Source organism: Balaenoptera musculus, chromosome 21 (assembly GCF_009873245.2).
Source record: "Balaenoptera musculus isolate JJ_BM4_2016_0621 chromosome 21, mBalMus1.pri.v3, whole genome shotgun sequence".
NCBI classification, from domain to species: domain Eukaryota; kingdom Metazoa; phylum Chordata; class Mammalia; order Artiodactyla; family Balaenopteridae; genus Balaenoptera; species Balaenoptera musculus.
Window position 1 is genome coordinate 19,550,608 of NC_045805.1, and position 27,386 is coordinate 19,577,993.

Sequence of the window (27,386 nt, forward strand, 5' to 3'; positions counted from 1 at the left end):
CCTTACTCCACTAAATGTGCATTGGTCATCAAGAATTAATGCCAAATTATAAAATTCCTTTATAAATATTCATAAGATACTCACTTTGTCATTTTATTCCATACCACTGAAAGAGATAAATAGCCTAATTATAGTTATTCTCAAAAACACAAATCCTACATGGTAATTTCTTTTTGGAAATACAGGTTAAAATATGAAGAAATTACCAAGAAGGATAGTGCTAATTTTCAAGTTATATCTTGAAATTTAAACACATCTATTATAAAGAAAACCATTCACTATTATTATTCTAATGGACAGTCATTGTTTAAAGTATAATTCTGTACCAGTAACCACTTGATTTTAAAAAGAAAAGTTAATCTTCTATTTTGTTCCAGTAATATGAAAACACATTATTATGCAAATCAGTTCATTAAAACAAAACTTAATTTTCTGTTTCAGTGTATGTTGACATTATGCATATTAAAAAGCAGGAAGGGAGGTTTTGCTAAAATACGTTAAAATGCAAAACAAGAAAAGAGCTATATACTAATGGGCAACATTCTCCTGCCCCTTTAACCTGCTTTTGTCTATACTGCTTAGTAAGTAACATCTTAGTAATTAACATCTCAGATCAGTCCAAAACCATATCCACATCTCTGGCCAAGAACACACTCAAGCGATTGATTGTGTAGCAAGAAGCTCCTATGTTTCCAAGACTTTCGTGATTTTTTTCCTTCAATCCTAATACTTGATTCAAATATAAGAAAAAATATTTTTTATAAAATATGAGGGTGAAGAGTTTGGGACAAAATTCATTTCTTTAAACAACTTGGTTACAGGTTTAAGTCTCATCATTTCTGTAACTTTTGATTAAGGTGCTAAAAAGCTAAAATACATACATTGAAAGCCAGATGCACGTATGAAGGAAAAGTTTTTTTCTTTTAAAAATATAGAAAATTCTGTTTTCTTAATGTGTTCCTCTGGGCCATCACAGTACCTTTTCCTAAGGGCCATGCCAATCTCTACCTACAAAATAGTAATACAACAATGTGGAGGGGGGGTGATAAAACATTTTCTAAATCAATAGAGAAAATTTTCTTTCCAAATCTAATCTAAACCTTAAAATAAATGTTCCTGTCACATTAAGGTTACTAACTGGTTTATGTGGAATTAACAGTGACATGTTGATCCTATTATCCTTCAGACTAGTGACAAAAAAATAAATGGAAAGAATTAAGATAATACAATTCAAGAAACCAAATCTCCTAGTGTGAGTCTTTATAATCATTTAATAAAACATTTATTGAGGACAAGCTGTATGTAAGTGTAAAGATGAAAAAATAGCTTAAAAGAAAACTCCCTATGTTAAGAATTTGACTAATACATGAAATATTAAAAATTATTATAAAGGAATACAGAGATTACATAAATGGGCTAACTACATATTTATAAATGTGTAAAGGGAAGAAGAATTTCTAACGTAATTAAGGAATGCATTTCACAGGGATGGCAAATTAGGTGGTATTTGAAGGATGGGCATGATTTGATAGAAATTCCGGGAATGGAAGCAGCAAAATAAGGCATATATTTAGAGGACAAGGGACAGTACAAATACACTAACACTGAGTTTCTCTGCAAAGGAGTAGAGGTCTTAGGCTGAAAAGGAAAATTACAATGGGCAAGTAATGGAGAGCCACTTAGGATTTCCAATTTAACTGGTAACTCTGGTCCACACATATTAATATTATCACTATAGTCAAAGTATGCTTTAGGAATATTCACCTAGTGGCCTAAAATACTCATTTGTGAAGTCTACTGCCTAGCATATATTCAGTGAGCAATAGATGGCATCCACGTTGTCACTGTTACTGTAATCAGTGCAAATTTTTTTGGAGCTTACTCCAGTAAACATGTGAGGGGATTAGAGTCTCATGATTTAGCAAAGTAATGGCTGAAATGGTAAGAAGATTACAGTGAGAATGAAGAGTGACAGTATACAACACTTTAAAATATGCCACTTTGGCCTAAGAATTATTTTAAGCTGAAGGCACTGAGAAGAAGCAGATACTAGAAAAGTTCTCTGCCTTCCCCAATCTGCCTAAAAGCAGGACATAAATTCACAACGGTGTCCCTCCTCCTTTCTCTACCAGCAAGGACATAGGTAGAGACAATCTACAGGTAGAGACAATCCCTGGAGACAACTTTAGATCCTTATCAATGGGGAAGGCAACCACAAACTTAAATCTGCACACTACACCTCACTTTTGCTTATCTTACTTTTCCTGGTCACTTCCACCACTGGCTTTCCCTCAATACCTTTCTTTCTGTCTGTAACTGAAGATGGCACTTAAGCCTGAGCTCTAAGCCACCTCTGAGAGTTATTCATTTTTCCCTATCTCCCATGTATACATGAGGTATACATGTTAATCAATTTGTTTGTTTTTCTCTTGTTATTCTGTCTTTTGTTACAGGGGCCCCAGCCAAAGACTCAGAACAGTAGAGGGAAAATTATATTTTCTTCCCCTACATAAGCTAAAACATTTCACAAGAATGTTGATGAATTTTTCATATACTTTAACAAATGTATTTAAGCAAATAATAAAAAGCAATGCTTAATATGTTTATTTGCCTAAGGAATATTATAAGAATATTAAAAGGCAGTAATAAAAATTTTATCAATTTCCAAAATTTACACTTTTAAGTATCATTAACACAATAGTGATCAAATCTTTGTGTCAGCCCCTCTTTATGAAATAGGAACATATCAGGGACCAAAGTGGATAAAAAGCCATGCTGTCAAGTGCTTATACCCTACTGGGGTCCTGGCAAAAGACAAACAAAAGTAACACAAAATAAGTAAATTATATAACGTGTTATAAGTAATAGAAAAAATTTAAAAAAAGGAAGACAGTGAGTATGGGTATTGGGGAGGAGGATGAGAGAAAAGGACTACACTTTTAAATAGGATGGTCAGGAAGACTTGAGAGATAAGGGGACAATTCATTGCTTGATAATTACTTCCAATTTTTTTCTGTAAAATTAATTTTGAATATTAGACATTCAAATCACTTTTCTAAGTAGTGACAGATTTAAAAAGTACATAGTACACATAACAAAAGACATGTCTGATTTACTACAGCAGCTGATTATCCAGAGTCTAACTTTGACTCCATATTCTTGACACCTATAGAAGAAATCTGAAAATGTTGACAAAAGTATGAGACCAAAATGGTTATTATATAGTATCAGTGACTGTAACTTAGCAACCAGCCCTTAAAATCTAATTGAGCCATCAGGGTACATACAATAAGTAAAGTGAATTATACCCCTATATTACAGTTCCACAAAGAAGTTCAAAGAAAGTCACAAACAATTTAGTAAGAAGAAATAACTTGTTAGCTTTTTTAATATGAAAGATATTTGAAGTACTGTAAGCAATGAAGAACAAACCTCATAAGCTTACATTATACATTTATATTTATAGAGAAATTATAACATGATTTGCCATGGGATAACTTTATTCCATTCAGAGCCACAATTTTCAGAAATTAAGAATTTATTACCATTTTAGGTGTGATTCTGGTACTGTGGTTATGATTTTCTAAGAAAACCTCATATTTTAGAGATACCTACTGAAATATTTATGTTTGAAATGAAATGATATTGGGCAGTTATTTCAAAAGAATCCAAAAGCGGTAGGTAGTAATGGTTGGTGTGTTGGAGGTTAGTAAAGCGAACTGGGTGGGAGAATAGATGAAACAAGCTTGGTTATGAACTGGTAATTAAGTTTGGTGATGAGTGCACGAGGGGTGTCATTTATTCTTCCCTCAAAATCTGTATAAAGAAAAAGCTAGAGAAAAAAAAGCACATTTTAAAACAGTAATCTTCACCAACCTAATGCTAAGCCTTAAAGACAGTATTCTGCAAAGTTGATCTATGACAATATTTCCCACCCACCAAAAGGAAAGGGAAGGCAGCAAAAACAGTAGCAGTTACTAATGTAAACTTTGCTACTGATTTAACTATACACACCAATTTCACTTTCAATTTTCTGGCAAACAGTTCCTGGCATCCTAATACCATGACTTCAGGGTTCTTAATGATCTTCTGAACTGAATTAAATTTATCATTGCTGGGACACTGGCTACAAACTGTTCCTATTTCCTCTTTTGGCATTACATATTATTGCCATAGCAGTCTACAAAGTTGAAAAAATAATTTATGTGTATATTTGATAAGCAGGTACACTGACTGAATTTTTTTTAATCCACGCTAAGCAGTCCCACCCTAAAAAATATATATATGCGCATGTTGTGTATATGTACATGGTGAAGGTAGTAAATGAGAAGAGAAAGAACATATATTTAGATTTACAAATAGAATCCTTTCTTACTAAATGCTAAACTTAATTTCGGATTCCTATGTAAACAGGATTAAAGTTCATAATACTGATGCATAGAACATGCACTTACCACTTGTCCATTGTGTGGGTTTTTATGAGCATATGGTGGTCCACGGATATGATTCCACATCTGGCCAGAAGTCATAGCAAAGACTATACACTGAAAAAACAGGGTACAATATTACAACATGTAAACTGAAAAATAAGAGAATACTGCATTCTTTACAAAAAAAAGGGTCCTGAAACTGTCTTTCAAATATCATGTAACAGCTCATCCATTAAGATCATTTTCATTTACTAACTATGGGACCTTCAGTAAGTTACTCTTCTTCTGCTTCTCAGATTTGATATCTATAAACTGGGGATACCAAGTATGCTGATGACATACGTTAATGATTAAATTGGGTAACATATGTAAAGCATCTGGCATGGTGACTGATAATCTGATATGTCCTTACTAGAGCTAGTCAAAAGTATAGGTAAAATATGATGTTTTAGATATAGCCAGGAATAATTCACAGAAGCCATATTCCTGCTGGATCTAGCAAAAAAGGCTGCATTTGGAAAACTAATCTTAAAGATCCGAGACATTAAAGAGATGGTGGGGGAGGAAAGAGTATGAACCAGAAGTCACAGTCAATCACTATAACTTATATGTAAGCATGTTTTGTTTAAATCATACATGCTTAAATTTACAAACATGGGACATCTTTAGGACTGAAATATGTCTTCAGGTTAAAAACACTTCCCTACTGTCTCAGAACTTGCCCAAGCTCACTCTTTATTTGAACTGCCCACCTCTGGTAGGCAGATTCAAGGTCAGAATGAGCAATGTGTGACCGGGGATCTAAACATACAAGATTTGCACAATTTTTAAAGGAGAAAAGAGGATACAAAAGGGGAAAAGTAGGATGAGGCAAATTAATGGAGGATTTTTAAACCCAGAGAATAAATCTGAACTCTGTTTCATAACTTCTTGGGAACCACAATATTTCAAAAGAAAATAAAAATGATATAACAGGATTATAGAGATTAATCTGAATCCCTTCCACACTTTCTTGAGAATAACTCTGAAATAAACTGAAACCTCTTAAAAGTCAGATTTGACTTGTATATAGATTTTGCCTAGATTGAGATATTTCCTGAAAGTCAAGATTTACAAAATAATTTCACTTTAAACTTAGAAGGTACATTAGAATTTAGGCCTGAAGTGAAACAGAGAATGATGCACCACCTAAAAAGTCATTTAAAAATGTGAAATTGTTACGTGAGAAAAATAAATTGTATATCTAATTTATAGGAGTATCGTGTCAGTGATTTAGAGAATATATTAAAGTTGATTATTATGTAGATAGATTATAATATAGTATGTGAAAGGCAGAGTATATTTTAAAATCCAGAAAAGATATTATCTAGTGAATAAACACATTTATAGTATAAGCAAGTGACATTTTTGTTTTTAGTAGATACTCAGTAATACTAGGAGTTCTATCTTTTTTGGGATCTACCCTCATAGTCACTAAATCAGCACTGAAACTGTATGTATTTCTGGTTTTACTTTTACCTGTCTGCCTATTGCTTCTCTGACTTCTACTGCTTCACATGATATTCCTATTTCCAGCTATGGTGGAAAAAAATGCATGATCAAGTCTGTATTTTAGAAGGATGGTACTAGTCACAGTATGGAGAATAGACTAGAGAAAAGTATAACTTGAGGCAGAGAAATCAGTTTGGAGGCTGATGCATAAAAACGCTTGAGACTATAGTGGCCAATGTCATGGTAGTGACAGAATTGAGAGATTTGGACAAACAGGAGAAATATTTAAGAGATGGAATTCAATAGACTTTGGTGACTGATTGATGTGATAGAAAATAGTCAAAATTAACCTCTGGGTTTCTGATTTGAGCAACAGTGTGTAGTTAGGGGTGACACCCAATGAGATACAGAATAAGGCAGAAGCATGTAAGGGTGAAAGGGAAGAAGGTAACAAAGATTTGGAGTTCCCTGTTTTAATTATTATTATTTTTTTACAGTAGGTCCTTGTTGGTTATCTATTTTAAAAATAGCAGTGTGTACATGTCAATCCCAAATTCCCAATCTATCCCCCCCCACTCTTCCACCCAGGTAACCGTAATTTTTTTTTTGAAGTCTATGAGTCCGTTTCTGTTTTGAAAATAAGTTCATTTGTGTCATTTTTTTTAGATTCTACACATAAGTGATATCAAATGATATTTGTCTTTATCTGTCTGACTTACTTAGTATGATAATCTCCAGGTCCACCCATGTTGCTGCAAATGGCATTATTTCATTCTTTTTAATGGCTGAGTAATATTCCATTGTATATATGTACCATATCTTCTTTATCCATTCCTATGTTGATGGACATTTAAGTTGTTTCCATGTCTTGGCTATTGTAAACAGTGGTGCAATGAACATTGGGTGCATGTATCCTTTTGAACCATGTTTTTCTCTAGATTTATGTCCAGGAGTGGGATTACTGGATCACATGGTAGCTCTATTTTTAGTTTTTTAAGGAACCCCCATACTGTTCTCCATAGTGGCTGTACCAATTTACATTCCCACCAGCAGTGCAAGAGGGTTCCCTTTTCTCCACACCCTCTCCAGCATTTATTGTTTGTAGACTTTTTGATGATGGCCATTCTGACTGGTGTGAGGTGATATCTCACTGTAGTTTTGATTTGCATTTCTCTAATAATTAGTGATGTTGAGCAGTTTTTCGTGTGCCTCTTGGCCATCTGTATGTCTTCTTTGGAGAAATGTCTATTTAGGTCTTCTGCCCATTTTTTGATTGGGTTGTTTGCTTTTTGGATATTGAGTCACATGAGCTGTTTGTAAATTTTGGAGACTAATCCCTTTTTGGTTGCATTGTTTGCGAATATTTTCTCCCATTCTGTGGGTTGTCTTTTCATTTTGTGGTTTCTTTGCTGTGCAAAAGCTTTTGAGTTTAATTAGGTCACATTTTTTATTTTTGTTTTTATTTCCATTACTCTAGGAGGTGGATCTGAAAAGATATTGCTGCAATTTATGTTGAAGAGTGTTCTGCCTATGTTTTCCTCTTATAGTATCCAGTCTTACATTTAGGTCTTTAATCCATTTTGAGTTTTTTTGTGTGTATGGTTTAAAGAATGTTCTAGTTTCATTTTTTTACATGTAGCTGTCTGGTTTTCCCAGCACCATTTATTGAAGAGACTGTCTTTTCTCATTGTATAGTCTTGCCTCCTTGTTGTAGATTAACTGACCATAGGTACATGGGTTTATTTCTGGGCTTTCTATCCTGTTCCACTGATCTATATTACTGTTTTGTGCCAGTACCATACTGTTTTGATGACTAGCTTTGTAGTATAGTCTGAAGTCAGGAAGCCTGATTCCTCCAGCTCCATTTTTCTTAAGATTGCTTTGGCTATCGGGGTCTTTTGTGTCTCCGTACAAATTTTAAGATTTTTTTTATCTAGTTCTGTGAAAAATGCCTTTGGTAATTTGATAGGGATTGCATCAAATCTGTAGATTGCCTTGGGGAGTTCATTTTTAAATGGGTTAACTCTAATGTACTTTCAAAACATCCATTTCAAAACATCTTTGGAGAGTGAGACGTCTAAGAGACATTTACATATATATCTAATGACAGAGGTGTAGGGAAGAAAAACTACAGATCTGGGAATTGTCAGCACATAGTTGTTCACTGAAGTCATGGGAATGGATAAAATTGCTCAAGAAGAGTAAATAGGGTGAGAAAAATAGAAGGCCTAGAGGGCTAGAAAAGAACACTGATGAATACTTGTAAGTTCATAAACTCATAGACAGGAGCCTGCAAAGGAATCTGGGACACAGAAGTAGGAAGAAAATGAAGGTAGGAGATATAGTGTAACAGAAGCCAAGGATAGAATTTTGAAAAAGAAGAATGTGGTGGTCAAAAATGGTCAAATGCTGGGGAATGATCAAATACAAAACAACCTGAAAAGACTTATTTTTTCTTGAGTATTCATTTGAGACACTATAATACTTAAAAACTATAACAGTTAAAAAGAAGTTAAAAGACAGTAGTATCTATCCAATGACCTGCAACACTCTTAAGATCCACCACTGGTATGTTTAAAGTACTTTGCCCAGCAGTATATCATAGTAGTTAAGGACGGAGTCTCTTAAATTAGAACACTTGAGTTTCAGATCTGTCTTGAGCACTTGGAGAAGTTCATCGTTCTGGGCCTATAACATTAGGATTATATTAGCATCAACCTTTTTAAGCTATGGAGGTTTAGTAAGTTATTATTATTCCAATGCCCTCCACAACCTGGTCCCACATTCCTAAATAGCACCGTGCCCCACACTCCTTAACTGGCTCTCTATGCTTCTTCAGGTCACTCTTCTTGCTCCACCCCCTCCATCCAGGAAGCAGTGCCTACGTTTACATCTTGTTAATGTCATACCTGCCCAGGACTCCTACCTAACCAACCTCTCTACACTTCAGGTCTATGTATGGTTCTCTCTGAAGCCATTCCAGTTTAATTTACTCATTTGACAATTATTAACTGGGCATACTAAGTATTTACTGGATACTAGGAATATAGCAATGAATAAGATAAAGATAGTCCCTGCCCTTCAGTGAAAATCCTAAATAAGTGACATGTGCTCTGAATCATAAAAAATAAGTAGGTATTTCTCATTCATTCATTCAACATTTATATACTGAGAACCCCTATATATTCAAGAACTGTTTCAGAAGCCAAGAATAAAACAATGAACAAAAATATAAGGGGGGAAACTCTCCTCGTGGAGCTTACATTCTACAGGGAGAAAACAGACAGTAAAAAATTAATTAAATTATATGAGAGACAATGATAAATGAACTGAGGAAAAGTAAAGCAGTGAAGGTGGAAAGAAGTCATGAGAGAAGGGGTTGCAATACTAATAAGTGGTTGGGAGGGGCCTCTCCAAGGCAGTGGCATTTTCAGCAGAGATCTGATGATGTCTAAAAGCCATGTAAATACTTGGGGAAAGAGGGAAGAGCCAGTGAACCAGGCTCTACTGAAGGACAATGTCTGGCATATTTTAGAAAGAGCAAAGAAGCCAAGAGGACTGAAGGACAGTTGATGAGGAGAAATGGATAAGGTTGGTGAAGCAGTACAGGGCCAGATCCCAGAGCCTCCTGGGTTGGAATTTTGAAAATTAACTGTATGGTGGGTAAAGATGGAAGCTAGGATATAGTTAAAAGGCTACTGCAATAAGTGGATTAAGAAATAATTAGAGCTCAAACAAGGGTGGTAGGTATGGTGAGAAATCATTGGAATCTGGACATATTTGGAAGGAAGAGTCAACAGGATTTTCTGAAAGATTAGATGTGGGGTATGGCAGGGAAGAAGTGGTGAAGGAAGACTATGAGGTTTTTGACTTGAACATGAGAAGTCAAAGGCTATGGGAGAATTAGGTCTGGGGCCTGAGATGGGGAGTCTGTCCTGTACCTGTTCATTTGGAGACACCCAGCAGACTTCCAGGTAGAGGTGTAGCATGAGCAAGTTGGATTTATCAGTCTGGAGTTTACAGGGAAGATCTGGCCCCAAGATAAAATTTAGAACTCAATAATAGTTAGGCAGTATTTAACCTTTAAAGCTGGACACCAATTAAGTAAATATAAATAGAGAAGATGACCAAGATATGAACCCCTGTTAACACCAAAATAAGTGCAGAAGATTAAAAATGAACGAGCAAAGATGATTAAGAAGTAGCAGTCAGAGAAGTAAGGAAAATCACGAGTGTGGCCTCCTGGAAGACAAGTGATTCTGGATGAAGAGATCAGTTCTGTAGATACAGAGAGAGCAGTCATATGAAGACCCAGAACTAAAAATTGAATTTATTTCCCTGGAAAATATTTGTGCCCTTGACTAGAGCATTTTCAATGGAACAGTGAAGCAAAAGCCTTATGAAAAAATAAGGAAACAGTGTAGACAACTGTTTCAAGGAGTTTTGCTCTAAGAGGGATCAGGTAAATAGAACAATATCTGGAAGGGAAAGTGGTGTCACGTCCCTTTAGGATGAATAAGGAGATGTTTGCATTGCCAAGGAGAATGATTCAGTAATAAAAGAAAAAATCAGGATGATAAAGAAAGAGGGGAGAATTGTTGGAACACTGCCATTGAATAGATGAGATGCGGTAAGATCTAGTACACAAGTGGGGGTGTCAGTCTTAGATAAGAGCAGAAAAGGTTCAAGTAATACAGCAGTACACAGACTCCAAGGGGCTGTGCGTAGAATGCAGTGGCGGAAGGAGATCTGGGTACTTAAATGGGATAAAAACAAATCTTATTTTTCACTATCTTCTAAATATATCATTTCCTTCAACTATGAATGTAGTTGACAGACCACAATAGTTTTAGCAGCACCTGTGATTTTCATTAGTGAGGGAAATGCAAGTATCTTCATACTATAACATTTTCATATTATAACAGTAACTATCTCAAAATATTGTTTATATTCATACTACTTGAAAACTATGGTAGTTATTAGATCCACACTAGGTTTGGTGATTTAATGCATTAATAGGAAACATATATATTCCAATATTATACATTTTACTTACACATAAGAGAAAATGCTCAAATTTTAAAATGAGATGTTAAAATTAAATAGCAATAGCTATACTATCTATGGTTTGTTACAGAAGTTTTAAAAAATTCATCTTAATACATGATTTATTCAAAATTCCAAGAAATGGTTCAATAAAAGAAAAGCCGGCTTAAACATGGTGTTTAAAGACGAGTCATTTCAAGTAGTGACAGATGTATTTACAGTATTTATTTATAATTACACACAGAGCTGTGGCACTTCTCACAACATAACAAAATACTAAACAAACATAAACTTCTAAAATGCAAAATGGCCCAGATTTATAGAAACTCTTTTTCTAAGTAAGTATAATTGATATTTCCTTTTTTGATTTTAACAATTTAAATGTCCAGTACTTCACTGCTCTCATTAGTTTGGAAATTTAAATTTGTGTAATTAATTTAACTACAATTTTATTTTTGTATCTATTTACTAAAATATTCATGCAAAAAAGGACATGATTCATAAGGGTACATACAGTTTAATGAATTTTTACACGAGCATACCCTTGTAACCAACACTGAGATCAGGAAGTGGAATACTATTAGAAAAACAGGAGTCCACTGATGCCTCTTCCTAATCATTACCTGCATAACCCTTCGAAGGGGTAAGGATATTTTCTTGAAAATGCTGAATCATAGAGTATGTGTATACCAGGCTTTAGTGGACTAACCAAACATTTCTCAGAACTTTCGACCAAATTTACACTCCAACTAGCAGCGTTTCAGAGTTCTGGTCCATTCACATCCATACCAACAACTGGCATTATCTCTGCATGTGTGTGTATGTTCATCTTGGCTATTCTGGTAGAGGTGTGGCAGGCCATAATGTAGTTTTTTTTTTTTTTAATTATTTATTTATTTATGGCTGCATTGGATCTTCGTTGCTGTGCACGGGCTTTCTCTAGTTGTGGCGAGCGGGGGCTACTCCTCGTTGCTGTGCGTGGCTTCTCACTGTGGTGGCCTCTTGTTGCAGAGCACGGTCTCTCTAGGCATGCGGGCTTCAGTAGTTGCGGCTTGCAAGCCCTAGAGCACAGGCTTAGTAGTTGCGGCGCACAGGCTTAGTTGCTCCGTGGCATGTGGGATCTTCCCGGACGAGGGCTTGAACCCGTGTCCCCTGCATTGGCAGGTGGATTCTTAACCACTGTGCCACCAGGGAAGCCCTATACTATAGTTTTATTTCACAATATCCAGATGATTAACAAAGTTGAATATGTTTTCATATGTTTACTGAAATTTGAACGTTTTGGTAAAGTACCCAGCAAGTCTTTACTCCTCTTCAAAATTTGATTATCTGACTTTTGCTTATTGTTTTCTAAAAGTTCTTTATATATATAAAATAAATAAGTATACACATGGCAAATAATCTTTACCAAGCTTGTGACTTGCCTTCCTTTTCATTTTCTTAATGGTATCTTTTGGCAAACAGAAGTTCTTAATTTACAGCAGTTCAGTTTACCAGTTATTTCTTCCATTATGGTCTGTTTCAAGAAATCTTTGCCAATCCAGCAATCATAAAGATAAATACCTATGTTTTCTTCTAAAAGTGTTAATGTTTACATTTCACACTGAGATGCACAACACACTGAGATTCACAATTCACCTTTTATTTTATTTGAGCTATAGCTGACATACAACATTATATTAGTTTCAGGTGTACAACATAATGGTTTGATATTTGTATATATGGGGAAATGATGACCACAGTAAGTCTAGTTTAACATCTGTCATCATACATATTTATAGACTGTCTTTCTTGTGATGAGAACATTTAAGATCTACTCTCTTAACAACTTCGAAATATGCAGTACAATACTGACTATAGTTGCCATGTTGTACATTACATCCCCAGTAGTCGTTTACTTTATAACTGAAGTTTGTACCTTTTGACACCCTTTGCCCATTTCACCTACTCGCACTACACACCCCCTCTTCTCTGTATCTCTGGTTTTGTTGGTTTTTTTGGGGTTTTTGCTTTTCTTGTTTTTGTCTTAGATTCCACATATAAATCTTTCTTCACTCAGTATTGGGTTGGCCAAAAAATTCGTTCGGTTTTAAGTGGGCATTTTTCAGTTTCACCAAGAACTTTATTGAACAACGTATTCACTAACTGAACGAACTTTCTGGCCAACCCAATATAATAATGCCTTCAAGGTCCACCTATGTTGTCACAAATGGCAAGATTTAATTTTTTAATGGTTGAATAATATTCATTGTATTTACCACAGTCTTTATCCATTCATTGATGGACACTTAGATTGTTTCCATATCTTGGCTATTGTAAATAATGCTGCAATGAACATGGAGGCACATATATATTAGTTTTTTTATTTTCTTCTGATAAATATCTAGAAGAATGCTAGATCATATAGTAGTTCTACTTTAATTTTTTAAGGAACCTCCATATGCTATTCCACAGTGGCTATACCAATTTACATTCTCACCAATAGTGCATGAGGGTTCCCTTTTCTCCACATCTTCTCCAACACTTGTTATTTCTTGACATTTTAATAATAGCTGTTCTTACAGGTGTGAAGTGACATTTCATGGTGGTTTTTATTTGCATTTCTCTGATGATCAGTAATACTGAGCATCTTTTCACATGTACCTGCACCATCTGTATCTCTTTAGAAAAATGTCTATTCAGATCCTCTGCCTATTTTTTAATTGACTTGTTTGTTTTTACTACTGAGTTGTATGAGTTCTTTATATATCCTGGATATTAACCCCTTATCAAATACATGATTTGCAAGTAGTTTCTTCCATTCAGGTTGCCTTTTCATTTTGTCGACCTTTGCTATGCAGAAGCTTTTTAGTTTGATGTAGTCCCACTTGTTTATTTTTGCTTGTTTTGCCTTGGTTTTTGATGTCAAATACAAAAAATTATCACGAAGAAAAACGTCAAAGAACTGTCAAATACAAAAAATTATCACCAAGAACAACATCAAAGAGCTTACCACCTGAGTTTTCTCCCGGGAGTTTTATCGTTTCAGGTCTTACATTCAACTCTTTTATCCATTTTGAGTTACTTTCTGTGTATGGGGTAAGAGTAGGGGTCAAGTTTTACTCCTTTGCATGTGGCTGTCCAGTTTTCCCAATACCATTTATTGAAGAGACTGTCCTTCCCCAATGTATATTCTTGGCTACTTTGTCATAAATTAATTGACCACATATCTGTGTGTTTATTTCAGGGCTCTCTATTCTGTTCCATTGATCTGTATGTCCATTTTTATTCCAATACCATTATATTTTGATTACCACAGCTTTGTAATAAACTTTGAAATCGGGCAGCATGATGCCTCCAACTTTGTTTTTAAGATTGATTTTGCTATTCAGGGTCTTTTATGGATCCATAAAACTTTAGGATTTCTTCTATTTCTGTGAAAAATGCCATTGGAATTTTGATAGGGACAGCACTGAATTTGTACATTGCTTTGGGTAGTATAATATTTGGTAGTTAATGTTAACAATACTAATTCTTCCAATCCATGAGCATGGTACAACTTTCCATTTATTTGTATCATCTTCAATTTCTTTCATCAATATCTTAATAGTTTTTGGTGTACAGGTCTCTCAACTCCTTGGTTAAACTTATTCCTAGGTATTTTATTCTTTTTGATGAATTGTAAATGGAATTGGTTTTTTAATTTCTCTTTCTGATAGTTTGATATTAGTATATGGAAATGCCACATAGTTCTATATATTGATTTTTTTTTTAGCCTGCAACTTTACTGAATTCATTTACTAATTCTAGTAGTTTTTTGGTGGAGTCTTTAAGGTTTTCTACATACAGTATTATGTTATCTGAAAATAGTGATGGTTTTACTTCTTCCTTTCTGATTTGGATGTCTTTTTCTTGCTTAATTGCTCTAACTAGGACTTTGAATATGTCAAATAAAAGTGGTGGAGTGGACATCCTTGCTTTCTTCCTGATCTTAGAGGAAAAGCATTCAGCTTTTCATCACCAAGTACCATGTCAGTTGTGGGCTTGTCATGTAGGGCCTTTATTATGTTGAGGTATGTTCCCGCTATTGAGAAATCTTATGATAAATGGAGTATAGAAGTTAGGTGGTCACTCCATGTACTGGATCTTCACATTGAGGCTTACTTGTGACTTTATAATAAGCAAAAAACTCAGACAACCACATTCAAATGCAAAAAGAAGAAAGGCAGGTCCATCTATCTATGAGTAATTTTAAAATGTTCTTTGAGTTTATCGAGAACATTACCTATCCTCCTTAAAGAAAATTAAGTGCTAGATTTATTAACAAAAATATACAGAAATTACCTATGTCTAAACGGACATACCTATCTTCAAATGGGCAAATGATTCAATTGCCTGATGGGAAAAACTGTTTATTCAAACAGTTACTTCACTGGAAAAAAATATTATCAGCAATTAACTTGGAAAGAGAACAAAATAATATGCCACAGAGATCATACCTATATATGATATTACATAGTACATAATTTTATTCAAGAAAAATCTGAAAGAAAAAAGGGCTTATTCCACTCTATTATTTGAAGTCAGAGCAGTCACAAAAAAATACATTTCTACTGATACACCATAATGTATAGACACCAAAGAACCTTTCAGGAATTGTGAAAATTGTGTAATAATATATATTCATCTTGAGCTTTTAAGTTTTTCATAAAACTAACATAATTAAACTGATATAATTTCTTTGAGACAGAAGAAACATTAAGGTATGTGAATCATCCTGTAACGCAGAGCATCCTCGTTAAAAGGCAGAAAACAGCTTCTATCCTACTGAGATTTACTGTAATAATAAGGTTTGGGTTATTAGACCTTTTAAATGATGTTTTATCTTTCATGGTTTTACTCGCAGATTCTTAGGATGTTTTTCTTTTATGTTTTTAATGAATGTAACTACTCCTCACACTCATATTTCTGGTTTGAAATGACAGCCATCTCTGAAGAGCATTAGCCTCCCATGAAGCTCTGCATTTAAGGGCTACAAAACATAACATTTTAACTCATTTTGATATTCCTAGTCAGCATTTCTTCCTGAAGACTGTAAACTATATAGCTATCCTACACTCCCTGAAGTTATGTACTGGTGTAGTTAAATACTTTACTCAACCATTCTCCTTAAACTCACCATGAAGCAGGTACTGTGTATACTTATTGTCCATCATCCTCCATCTTTAGGGGGTGGCGGAAGTTTGGAAAGCCAAGTGAAACCAAAACAGAACCAATGTATCTTCAGCTCCATAAACAATCATCAGTACCTATTAAATAGCAGTTAACAAGCACTTTTCCCCTTAGGAAGCACTTACGAATACTCCTTTACCTATTTTTTTTTTTTTAAACTCAAAACCAGGAAGCTCTAATATCTATGTATGTTTGTTTCAACATTTGCATATGTTACCTCCCCTATGCCAGGAAATTGCAAGCTTTGTCTCTAGCCTACACCCTAAAGCACTATGAATAGCCTCCTCTCCTCAGTATACACTTCATTCTTAATCCCATGAGTCATAAACAATAATATGAATATGATAATGAAAAAGAAAAAAATTACCAGCCATAGAATACAGTCTACTCAGAACTAAGGACTCATAACACTAAGTAATCTCAGAAGTACTTCTGCACAGGTTCAGTGGTAAGACACAACTGCTAATTGTAGGCAGACTTGGTCTTTACTAAGAAGTGAGCATGTGGCTAGAAATTCTCTACCGAATTGTGTTTCTCGTTATCTTCCTTTTGCAGATCAATTTTTTCATTACAGAAGTGGTCTGCTGTTGTATAGTTCATTACTGTTTTTATTTTAGGAGCTTTCATTTTACTGTGCAATCCAAGGCTTTCATCAGGGTTTCTACAAATCAGATGACAAGGCTTTGCCAAAAATTATTTTAAAATATATTCTCATTTCCAAAGGAAAATGGGATATTGGTTGCTTTTAATAGACAAATGTTTAAGAATCTTAATAAATGGTTCAGCATTTTGGATAGCCTCTTAACTTTGTAAGGATATCCCAAGAATAGGATTTTTAAAAGACTGGAATTGAACAAATCCAGTTTTTCACTTAAAAAGTTTTTTCTTTATAAACAAAAATCAAGTTTGGGGTGGTAATGGTGACTATCAGACAGAAAATGGTAAAGGAGATTCAAATTATTTATCTGACCTCATTGTTTAAGTGACTTCAGAAGCCATCAGCAGATAAGAAAAAAACCCCACAAATCTGTATAATTCAACATTTTATATTCAGAGTAGTTTTCAAATGTATTGTTTGAAAACATGTCTGTTCTCTGCGTCCTGTTACTGACATCTGAAAGGCTGCCACTGGGGAGCAGATATACCTGCCAAGATTTCCTTCTCAAGTATGTGTTTGTGAATGTTTGTTAGAATATCTTCTGTTATGCCAAGCTCATTAGCTTTCAAGGATTGAAAGAAGAAAAACAAATCTGCATGATGTAGCATGGTGCAAGAAAATTGATTGTTGAAGTACTAACATTTATGCATCACATAAATGTTCTTAGGCATTTATTTATAGTCCTATGGCTCACATCCGACATACAAGACATGTGCCCAGATTTAGAGAACCCAGCACTGTGAAAAGAATACAGAACTTGAAGTCAGACACACACACAGAATCAAATCCCAGTTAACCATTTTCTAGCTGTGTGAGCTTCTGCAAATTGAGTTTACTGAATCTTAGTTTCCTTGTTTGTAAAATGAGGATAATACAAATTCCCTTTCATAGTTATTGTAAGGAATAAGCATATAAAACATACCCCAAAAGAAAGGAGAGATGCAGTAAACGGTAATGCCTGTTATTACTAACTTTCAACAATAATTTTGGGGCTCTTCTCAAGGAGAGAGAATAATAAAGGCATGCTAATGTCATCTGAGTCCACTTCAGCCACAGGATTACATCTTAAGTAGACAGTTTTTTAGTAGACTGAAACAGTGACAAAATTTGGTATATTAATGTTGAAATACTAAAGGAGTTTTAACTTTCCAACACTTTGAAAGAAGTGCTGTATTTTTACCAAGAAAATTTTTATCAAGAAACTGGGTAGCTTTACTGAATGAAGCAACCTGAGAAAAACGCTTTCAAACTTAATGACTACAGTGACTGAGATCATCCATAGTATCCAATTATACTAAATAGAGTATAAACTAATTAATCTCTTCTAACTCAATTATCAAAAAGTGAGAAAATATTAAGAAACTTTCCTTGAAAACTCTTATCTTCCTTACTCTAAAAAATCCAAACTTAATCCAAACTTCAAATTCGTACTTCTCTATCTACCACAAAGCCATAGAGGTTCTCTGTGAATTTCTAGACTCTAGCTATTATTACAGATGATGGGTGCTTTAAGGTGATTTGCTTGGGCTGCTTATTAGTCTATCCTATCACATCCAAGTCAGTCATAAACACCACTAATTCTTGGTTGAAAAGAAAAATGGAAGGATGCAGGGCTATTGCAAGAAGGCAAAAGGAACAAACTGACACTTAGCATTTGTATGCATATATATTAAACCGTTTCATTTTTGATACTGTTTACAAATATTTTATACATCTTTTGTTACTTTTAAGTACCATTACTTTTCTTCTTCCTACTGGGAAAGAGACTATATTTTCAATTATCTATCGAAATTGTTTACTAATGATTTTTGGAGACTGACTTTGAATTCAGAAAACTGTTCAACTCTAGTATTAATTTCATTATTGGTTCTCCATAAATTGTGATGAAATTTCCATATGGACAGTCATACCATAGGCAAATCATATCTTAAGTAAATCTCTTTTTTTTACACTTTTTTGTTCCCTGTATTTCTTTTTACTAGTGGTCTTAGTCAAAGTATAAGAACAGAAAATGATGAAAAGCAGGTGATTGTAGGCATCATTTTAAATTATCACTACTAAGATATTTGCTAGAGATTTTAAGATACCCTTAACCTAATTAAGAAAGTTCACTTTCTTAATTCATCATGAATTAAGAAAGTTCACTTTCTTAATTCATCATGAATTAGCTAAATTTGGTTGGTAACACATTTTCAAAAAACTTTTTGCTTCTATGTTCATAAGCAGGATTTGCCATATACCATGGCACACTTTGAAGGTGGTGAAAGTAAGCCTTTGCAACAACTACTGGCACATGCAGAAAGCTAGTCAACTCTGCAGGACTAGGAGAAAGGACACAAACTAGAGCATTCAGCACCACCCTAGGGAAAGTGAGCAAATGGGAGGCTATCAGCCCCCAACCTAGCTTTACAAGATTGAGAGAAAGGATACAATCTTGTGTATGCCCACAAGAGGGAACAAGAAGTGTGGAACAGGCTTATCCACAGAAAAGATCTGAGAAAGCCTCAGGGTCACTAACATGACTGAAGAAAGGAATTTCTCTCCCAAAGCCACCTAATTTTGGAGGAGGTAATGCAAGACTTCAATTTCAAGGGACATGACACCATCAAAGGAAAACAATTTTCCAGTGACCAACTAATAAAGAATTCAAAATAGTTGTTTTAAGGAAGCTCAGCCAATGAGCTACAAGAAAACACACAAAGATAAGTCCATAAAATCAGGAAAATAATACAAAATGAGAAGTTTAACAGAGAGATAGGAATCATAAAAAAGAGCCAAATAGAAATTTGGGAGCTGAAGAATATTACAAATAAAATGAAAAATGCCATAGAGAATATCAACATCAGATTGGATCAACTGGAAGAAAGAAGCTGTAAAGTAGAGATCACTTGAAATTATCCAGTCAGGGGGAACAGAGAAAAGAATAGAAAAGAGTGACAAAAATCTACATAAACTATGGGATATCTCTAAACGGAACTATCTGTGCATTACTGGAGTCCCAGGAGAAAAGAAGAAAGGGGCAGAAAGTTTAACAAATAATGGCTGATGAAAAGAACCCCCAAAACAGAATTAAATCTGCATTTTCACAATTAGGAAACAAATACAACTGTCACTGAACAATGCATTTTTTTAAAGTTTTAGTTTAAAAATATGTATACAAATGTATATTTACATAAAGGTCTTTATAAACATAGGAAAAAGTCAAAGGACTGCTTTGCTTATTAAACGTTATCCCCAGGGAATGTCCCTTCCTGATGTAATTGAGGGAAAAAAGATAGTTTTTAACAGCAGTAAAGTTACTAAAAAGTAGACTTGTTATATTCAAAACTACTCTCTAAGCATATTTGCTAAAGACAAACGTGAACAATCTTGCCCTAATTTATTTTCTCCACTTTGCAAAATACTGTTCTCCCAGCCTAAATCATCTCCTCCAAGATACACTATAGTAAAACTGTCTAAAATCAAAGACAAAGAGAGAACTTTAAAAGCAGCAAAAGAAAAAAAAAAAAAAATCCCTCATATACAAGGAAAACCCCTTAAGGCTATCAGTGTATTTCTCAGCAGAAACCTTGCAAGCCAGGAGAGAGTGGAATGAAGCATTAAAAATGCTACAAGAAAAAAAGAAAATGCCAACCAAGAAAACTTTACCTGGCAAAGTTGTCCTTCAGAGATGAAGGATAGATAAACACTTTCCCAGACAAACAAAAGGTAAGAAGTTCATCACCAATCGATTTGCCTTACAAGAAATACTGAAAAACATTCTTCATGCTAAACACACTGGTAAAGGCAAGTATATAGTCAAATTCAGAATACTCTAAAACTGTAACATGGTACTATGTTAATGACTTAAATCTAGAACAAAAATTAAATAAAAACAACAGCTATAAAAAAGTAAAATTGTGACATCAAAAACAAAATGTGTGTGGGGAGAATAAAAGGTAGTTTTTGTATACAATCAAAGTTAAGTTATCAAGGTAAAAGAGACTATTATAAGATGTTTTATGTAAAGCCTCATGGTAACCACTAAGAAAAACTACAGCAGATGCACAAAAGAAAAGGAGAAGTGAATCAAAGCATACCACTACAAAAAATCATCAATTCATAAACGAAGATAACAAGAGAAGAAGAAAGAAACAAGGGAACTACAAAACAGCCAGAAAACAATTAATAAGATAACATTAGTAAGTCCTTACCTATCAAAAGTTACTTTAAGGGGCTTCCCTGGTGGCGCAGTGGTTGAGAATCTGCCTGCCAATGCAGGGGACACAGGTTCGAGCCCTGGTCTGGGAAGATCCCACATGCCGCGGAGCAACTACGCCCATGAGCCACAACTACTGAGCCTGTGCTCCGCAACAAGAGAGGCCGCAACAGTGAAAGGCCCGCGCACCGTGATGAAGAGTGGCCCCCGTTTGCCGCAACTAGAGAAAGCCCTCACACAGAAACGAAGACCCAACACAGCCAAAAATAAATAAATTAATTAATTAAAAAAAATAATAGTTAACTTTAAATATAAATGGATTTAATTTATCCAAACAAAAGGCATAGAGTGAATGACTGGATAAAAAAGGAAGACATAACTATATGCTGCCCTCAAGAAACTCACTTCAGCTTCAAGGAGACAAATAATTTCAAAAAAAGGGATGGAAAAAGATATTTCACACAAGTGGAAACCAAAAAAAATAAAAAATAGAGTAGCTATACATTCATCAAACAAAATAGACGTGAAGGAAAAAATGATTGCAAGTGACAAGGTAAATGAATAAAATAAAAAATGAAAGAGGAGACATAAACTCATACTACAGAAATACAAAGGATTATAAGAGACTACCATGAACAACTGTATGCCAACAAATTGGATAACTTAGAAGAAACAGATAAACCCTTGAAACACAAACCTATCAAGACTGAATCGTGAAGAAATAGAAAATTTGAACAGACTTATAACAAGTAAGGAGATTGAATCAGTAATTAATGACCTCCTACCAAAGAAAAGCCCAAGACCAGATGGTTTCCCTGGCAAATACTACCACATATTTAAAGAAGAATTAATACCAATCCTTATCAAAGTCTTCCAAAAAATTAAAGAGGGAACACTCCCAAACTCATTGTATGAGGCCAGCATTACACCGAAATGAAAAGATAAAACTACAGATCAATATCCCTGCTGAATATACATGAAAAATTCTCAACAAAATACAGTAAACCAAATTCAACAGCACATTAGAAGAATCATACACCATTAACAAGTAGGATTTATCCCTGGGATGTAAAGACAATTCAACATCTGCAAATCAATCAATGAGATATATCAATTAACAAAATGAAGAATAAAAATCACATGATCATTAATGTTGATACACAAAAAGCATTTGACAAAATTCCACATCCTTTCATGATAAAAACTCAATAAATTGGGTATAGAAAGAATGTACAACAACATGATAAAAGCCAGATACAATAAGCTCCCAACTAACATCATGTCCTCTAAGATCAGGAACAAGAAAGGTTGTCCTATCATCAGTCTTATTCAACATAGTACTGAAGTCCTATCTAGAGCAATTAGGCAAGAAAAAGAAATAGTGGACATTCAAATCAGAAAAGAAGTGAAACTGTCTGTTTGCAGATGATATGATCTTATATACAGAAAGTCCTAAAGACTCCACCAAAAAAGGGTTCAAACTAATCACTGACTTCTTCACTAAAGTTGCAGGATTCAAAATCAACATACAGGGACTTCCAAGGACTTCCCTGGTGGCGCAGTGGTTAAGAATCTGCCTGCCAATGCAGGGGACACGGGTTTGAGCCCTAGTCCAGGGAGATCCCACATGCCATGGAGCAACTAAGCCCCTGTGCCACTGCTGGGCCCGTGTGCCACGACTACTGAAGCCCACGCGCCTAGAGCCCATGCTCCACAACAAAGAGAAGCCACTGCAATGAGAAGCCCGCACAACGAAGATTAGCGAAGAAAGCCCACACGCAGCAACAAAGACCCAACACAGCCAAAAATAAATAAAAACAAAACACAAAATCAGCATACAGAACTCAGTTGCATTTCTACACTAATAATAAATTATCCGAAAAAGAAATAAAACAATCCCATTTACAACAGCATCAAAAACAGTTAAATTCATTCCTAAGCATTTTATTAAGGAGGTGAAAGATCTGTACATGACATTCATGAAAGAAATTAAAGAAAACAAATGGGAAGTATCTTGTGTCCAACTATAGATATCCAACTACCTAGATTGGAAGAATTAATATTGTTAATATGTCCACACTACCCAAAGCCATCTACAGATTCAATGCAATCACTATCAAAATTCCAATGGCATTTTTTACAGAAATAGAAAAAACAATACAAACCACAAAATGATCCCAGATAGCCAAAGCAATCCTGAGGAAAAACAAAACCAAAGCTGGAAGCATCACATTTCCTGAAATCAAACTATATAACATAGCTACAGTAATCAAAACAGAATGGTACTGCCATAAAAATCACATAAACCAATGGAATAGAATTGAGAGCTCACAAATAACCAATGCGTATGCCATCAAGAAATATTTGACAAGAAAACAAAGACTATACATCAGGGAAAGGACAGTCCCTTCAATAAACAGTGCTGGGAAAAGTGGATATTCACATACAAAATAATGTGAATAACTACTTCCTATCTTATACCACTCACAAAAATCAACTCAGAATGGATTAAAGATTTAAATATAAGACCTGAAACTGTAAAACTCCTAGAAGAAATACAGGGAAAAAGCTCCTTGACATTAGTCTTCACAGCAATGTTTTGAATATGACACCAAAATCTTTTCATTTTGTTGATGAGCTTTATAGATTCCCTTTACTGCTCCTTAAGCCAGAACCAGAGATATCTTCTAGATATCTTTGCTCCACATGGCTCACTTTCAACTTTCAAGCTGAACTGAGTTTAAGTCAAGAAAAACCAAAAGAGTAAACAAAAAATTATCAACCCTCAACATCTTCTAATTAGATGTCATTTTGAAAGCTGATGTTCTTACCTGATCTACCTGCTGACACTTTTTAAAAACATCAAATACTTGAGCCTTGCATTCTCTCCAGGTTTTATAGTTATATCACCAGGAGAAAAAGGTTGGCATATGCATAATGCCATCTTACCTATAAACAGAGTGTCATTTTTTAAAACCATGATTTCTGTCTTATAACTGAGTAGCAATAATCCTTTACATATTCTATGTGATAGCACAGTCTGCTATTGCATTTTGATCCAAACTGACAATTTCTGTCCTTTGATCAAGGTACTAAATCTGTTTATATTTAAAGTACATAAGTATATTGATATGATATGACTGATATGATAGTATTTAGGTCATTTTTTAAATTGTACTGGGTTTCTTGTGTTTTACTCCTCTGTTCCTCCTTTCATTCCTCCTTTGTGTTAATTATACATACATATTTTTAGTATTCCGTTTTAATCACTATCTTAGCTTTCCAGCTAATCTCTTTGTATTATGTTTTCAATTGTTCCTCTGAGGATTACAATATGTGTCTTAAACTCAGCCTAATCAATTTAAAGTTGATATTGAACCACATCGGGTAAAATATAGGCACTTTTCAACAACATAGCTCAATTTATCCTTTAACATGCTATTGTCATGCACACACACACAACAAACCCACCAATCCATCAATGCAGTGTCATATTTTGCTTTAAACAGTCATATGTCTTTAAACTATAAAAAGCAAAGAGAAAAATATTAACCCACTATAATTAGGAAAGCTCCATTTTCTAGTAAGAATTTAAGTCTATTTGCATAATATAGATATTATGCTACCATTTATATTATTTTACACCAATATTTTTAATTAGTATAACTATTAAGTATCAGATATATCACTGAATATATTTTATTTATATACTGTTTACATTTCCATTTTATTAGCTAATTATTTTTTTTTAATTTAGCACAATCATAAAGGGAAGAAAAATCCTTTTAGTACAAACTGAAATAGGATCATGTTCACCTGGATTCTCCTAATAGTATCCTAACCAAGTTTCCTGATCCCAGACTTACCCTTCAATTGATTGCCCACTGCTACCAAAGTGATCATTCTAAAACATAAATGATGTCACACACTCTAGGAAGCCTGTCATGACCTTCATCACTCAAGATTAGGTGACCTTCCTATGATACTTTGTGCTTACCTCCATCACAGCATGCGTAACATTACACTGTATTTGTCTTCTGATTAGTTTGTATCCCCACGATGAATTACGTACAGGTAGGGTCTACGTCTTACCTTTACACCTCCAGTACCTAATAAACATCAGGCACATAGTAGAGACACAAGAAAAGAGTTGCTGGAAAAAAACAACTGAATGAGTACATTTCCAACTGCTTCAGTTTGTAAGAGTCTCCAAACTACTAATTCTTCGTATATTTCTAAATGTATTCAACATACATTCATTTAGCACTTGTAATATGCCAAGTACACATGGAAAGACATTACATTTTAATAGTGAAAAGTAGAAGGGAGATAGCACAGTCTAGACTAACAGTGAACTTAAATTATATCACCTTAAGTCCTAAAGAGCTAATTCCTCTCATCCAGACTTGATTTCCATTATAGTAATAATAATCTGGCTCATTTTGTTAATATTATACAACTTATACCATTACACAAAGAAATAGGGTAAATGTGTTAACATACCAGAGATACCATGGCCCAACCAGTCTTGTTATAGATGAACTCCAAGTTGTTCCTTCTTAAGTAGAGCAAACCACCCACAAGTGACACTAACAAGGCCAAAGCAATGGTGCCAGAGTAGTTGGGTGGTCTGAAGACACGAATCTGCAAGAATACAATGAAAGTTTTTAAAGTTAAAGGAAAGTATTAATCTTTTCCGTTGGACCATATTCTGGTCCTTCCAGTCTTTAACACAAATAATTCAGCAAGGTGTTACCTTACTTTTCATACCTGGGAATAACATTCCTTTTGCTGTTTATGAGTCAAAAAATACATGCCTTAAAACATCATGGCTATGTAACACAACTTGCTCTTCAGGTGCTTTTAGGTGAATACAGTTAAATATATGCAAAACCTACTTATATTCATCCCAGAGCTGTTCTGGTTCACCCATGGAACATGGGATCATCTGGTAAAAAGTAGAGGTGAGATGGGGGGTATAATACTTGTATTATTTCAAATTGGAACTTTTTAAAAGGTTTTTTTAAATAGCTTTATTGAGCTATAATCCATATACCATACAATCCACCCTTTGAAAGTGCACGATCCAATTTTTTTTTTTTAGCATATTCACAGATATGTGCAACCATCACCAGAGTCAGTATCAGAACATTTGAATCACTTCAAAAGGAAATCCCATACCCTTTAGCATTCACTCCCTTACTCTTCGCACCCTCCAACCTTAAGCAACCACTAATAAATCTACTGTCTGTCTCTACACATTTCCCTATTCTGGAATTTCATATAATACATAGTCTTTTGTAACTGGCTTCTTTCACTTAGCGTCATCTTTTCAAGGCTCATCCTTGTTGGAAAATGCGCCACTGCTTCATTCCTTTTTATGGCTGAATATTCCATTGTATGGATATCACATTCTGTTTATCCATTTATCAGTTAAGCAATTGATGGGTATTTGGGTTGTTTCCACCTTGTGGCTATTATGAATAATGCTGCTATAAACATTCTTGTACACGTTCTTGTGTAGGTGTATGTTTTCATTTCTCTCAGGTAGATACCTAGGAGTGGGATTGCTGGGTCACATAGAAACTCTATGTTTAATGGTTTGAGGAATTGTCAAACTGTTTACCAAAGTGGCTGCACTATTTTGCATTCCCACCAGTGGTGTATGTGGGTTCCTATTTCTCCACTTACTTGCCAATGCTTATGACCTCATTTCTTGATTCTAGCCACCCTAGTGGGTGTGAAGTGGTATCTCACTGTGGGTTTGATTTGCATTTTGCTGATAACTAATGATGTTGAGCATCTTTTTTGTACTTATTGGCCACTTGTATACTTTCCTTGAAGAAATGTCTGTTCACATCCTTTGCCCAATTTTTAATTGGGTGGTCTTTTTATCAGTTATAAGAGTCCTACATATATACTAGATATGATATAAGTCCCTCATACGAAAAATGATTTGCAAACACTTCTCCCATTCTTGGGTTGTCTTTTCAGTTTTTGATGGTGCCTATCAAAGCACAGAGACTATTTTTTTTAAAGTAGCTGTAATTGAAAATCATAAACACGATTTCACAGATCTTGGTTCCAATAACATTCCCCATGAGAGGAAACCAAGGCTCCTAGGAGAGATGGCTAACTGAGCAGTGGGTAGAATAGATGTGTAGATACAAGATGATCCTGAAACATATTATGTCAGAAAGTAAGAAAGTGTTTAAAAGAAAATGATGGAGACATGTTACAAGGACAGGGAAGCCAGCATGAAGGGACACCCACTAGTCAAATCTAGAACAATTCTGGCACCAAAACATTTAAGCACAGTAATAACTTACAAACCACTGGAGGAAAAAAAAAG

General features: G+C 34.6%; 1 protein-coding gene across 3 annotated transcripts in view; it reads right to left on the reverse strand.

Annotated features, from left to right (window-relative positions):
• The window catches only part of TUSC3 (tumor suppressor candidate 3), a 192,623-nt gene that overhangs the window by 74,917 nt on the left and 90,320 nt on the right, over window positions 1–27,386 (reverse strand). For all 3 annotated transcript variants that reach the window (XM_036838913.1, XM_036838912.1, XM_036838911.1), the window contains exons 5-6: window positions 25,538–25,678; window positions 4,455–4,544 (exon numbers count right to left, since the gene is read on the reverse strand). In XM_036838913.1, coding sequence (XP_036694808.1) covers window positions 4,455–4,544; window positions 25,538–25,678 — 231 coding nt within the window. The remainder of the gene's footprint in view (window positions 1–4,454; window positions 4,545–25,537; window positions 25,679–27,386) is intronic.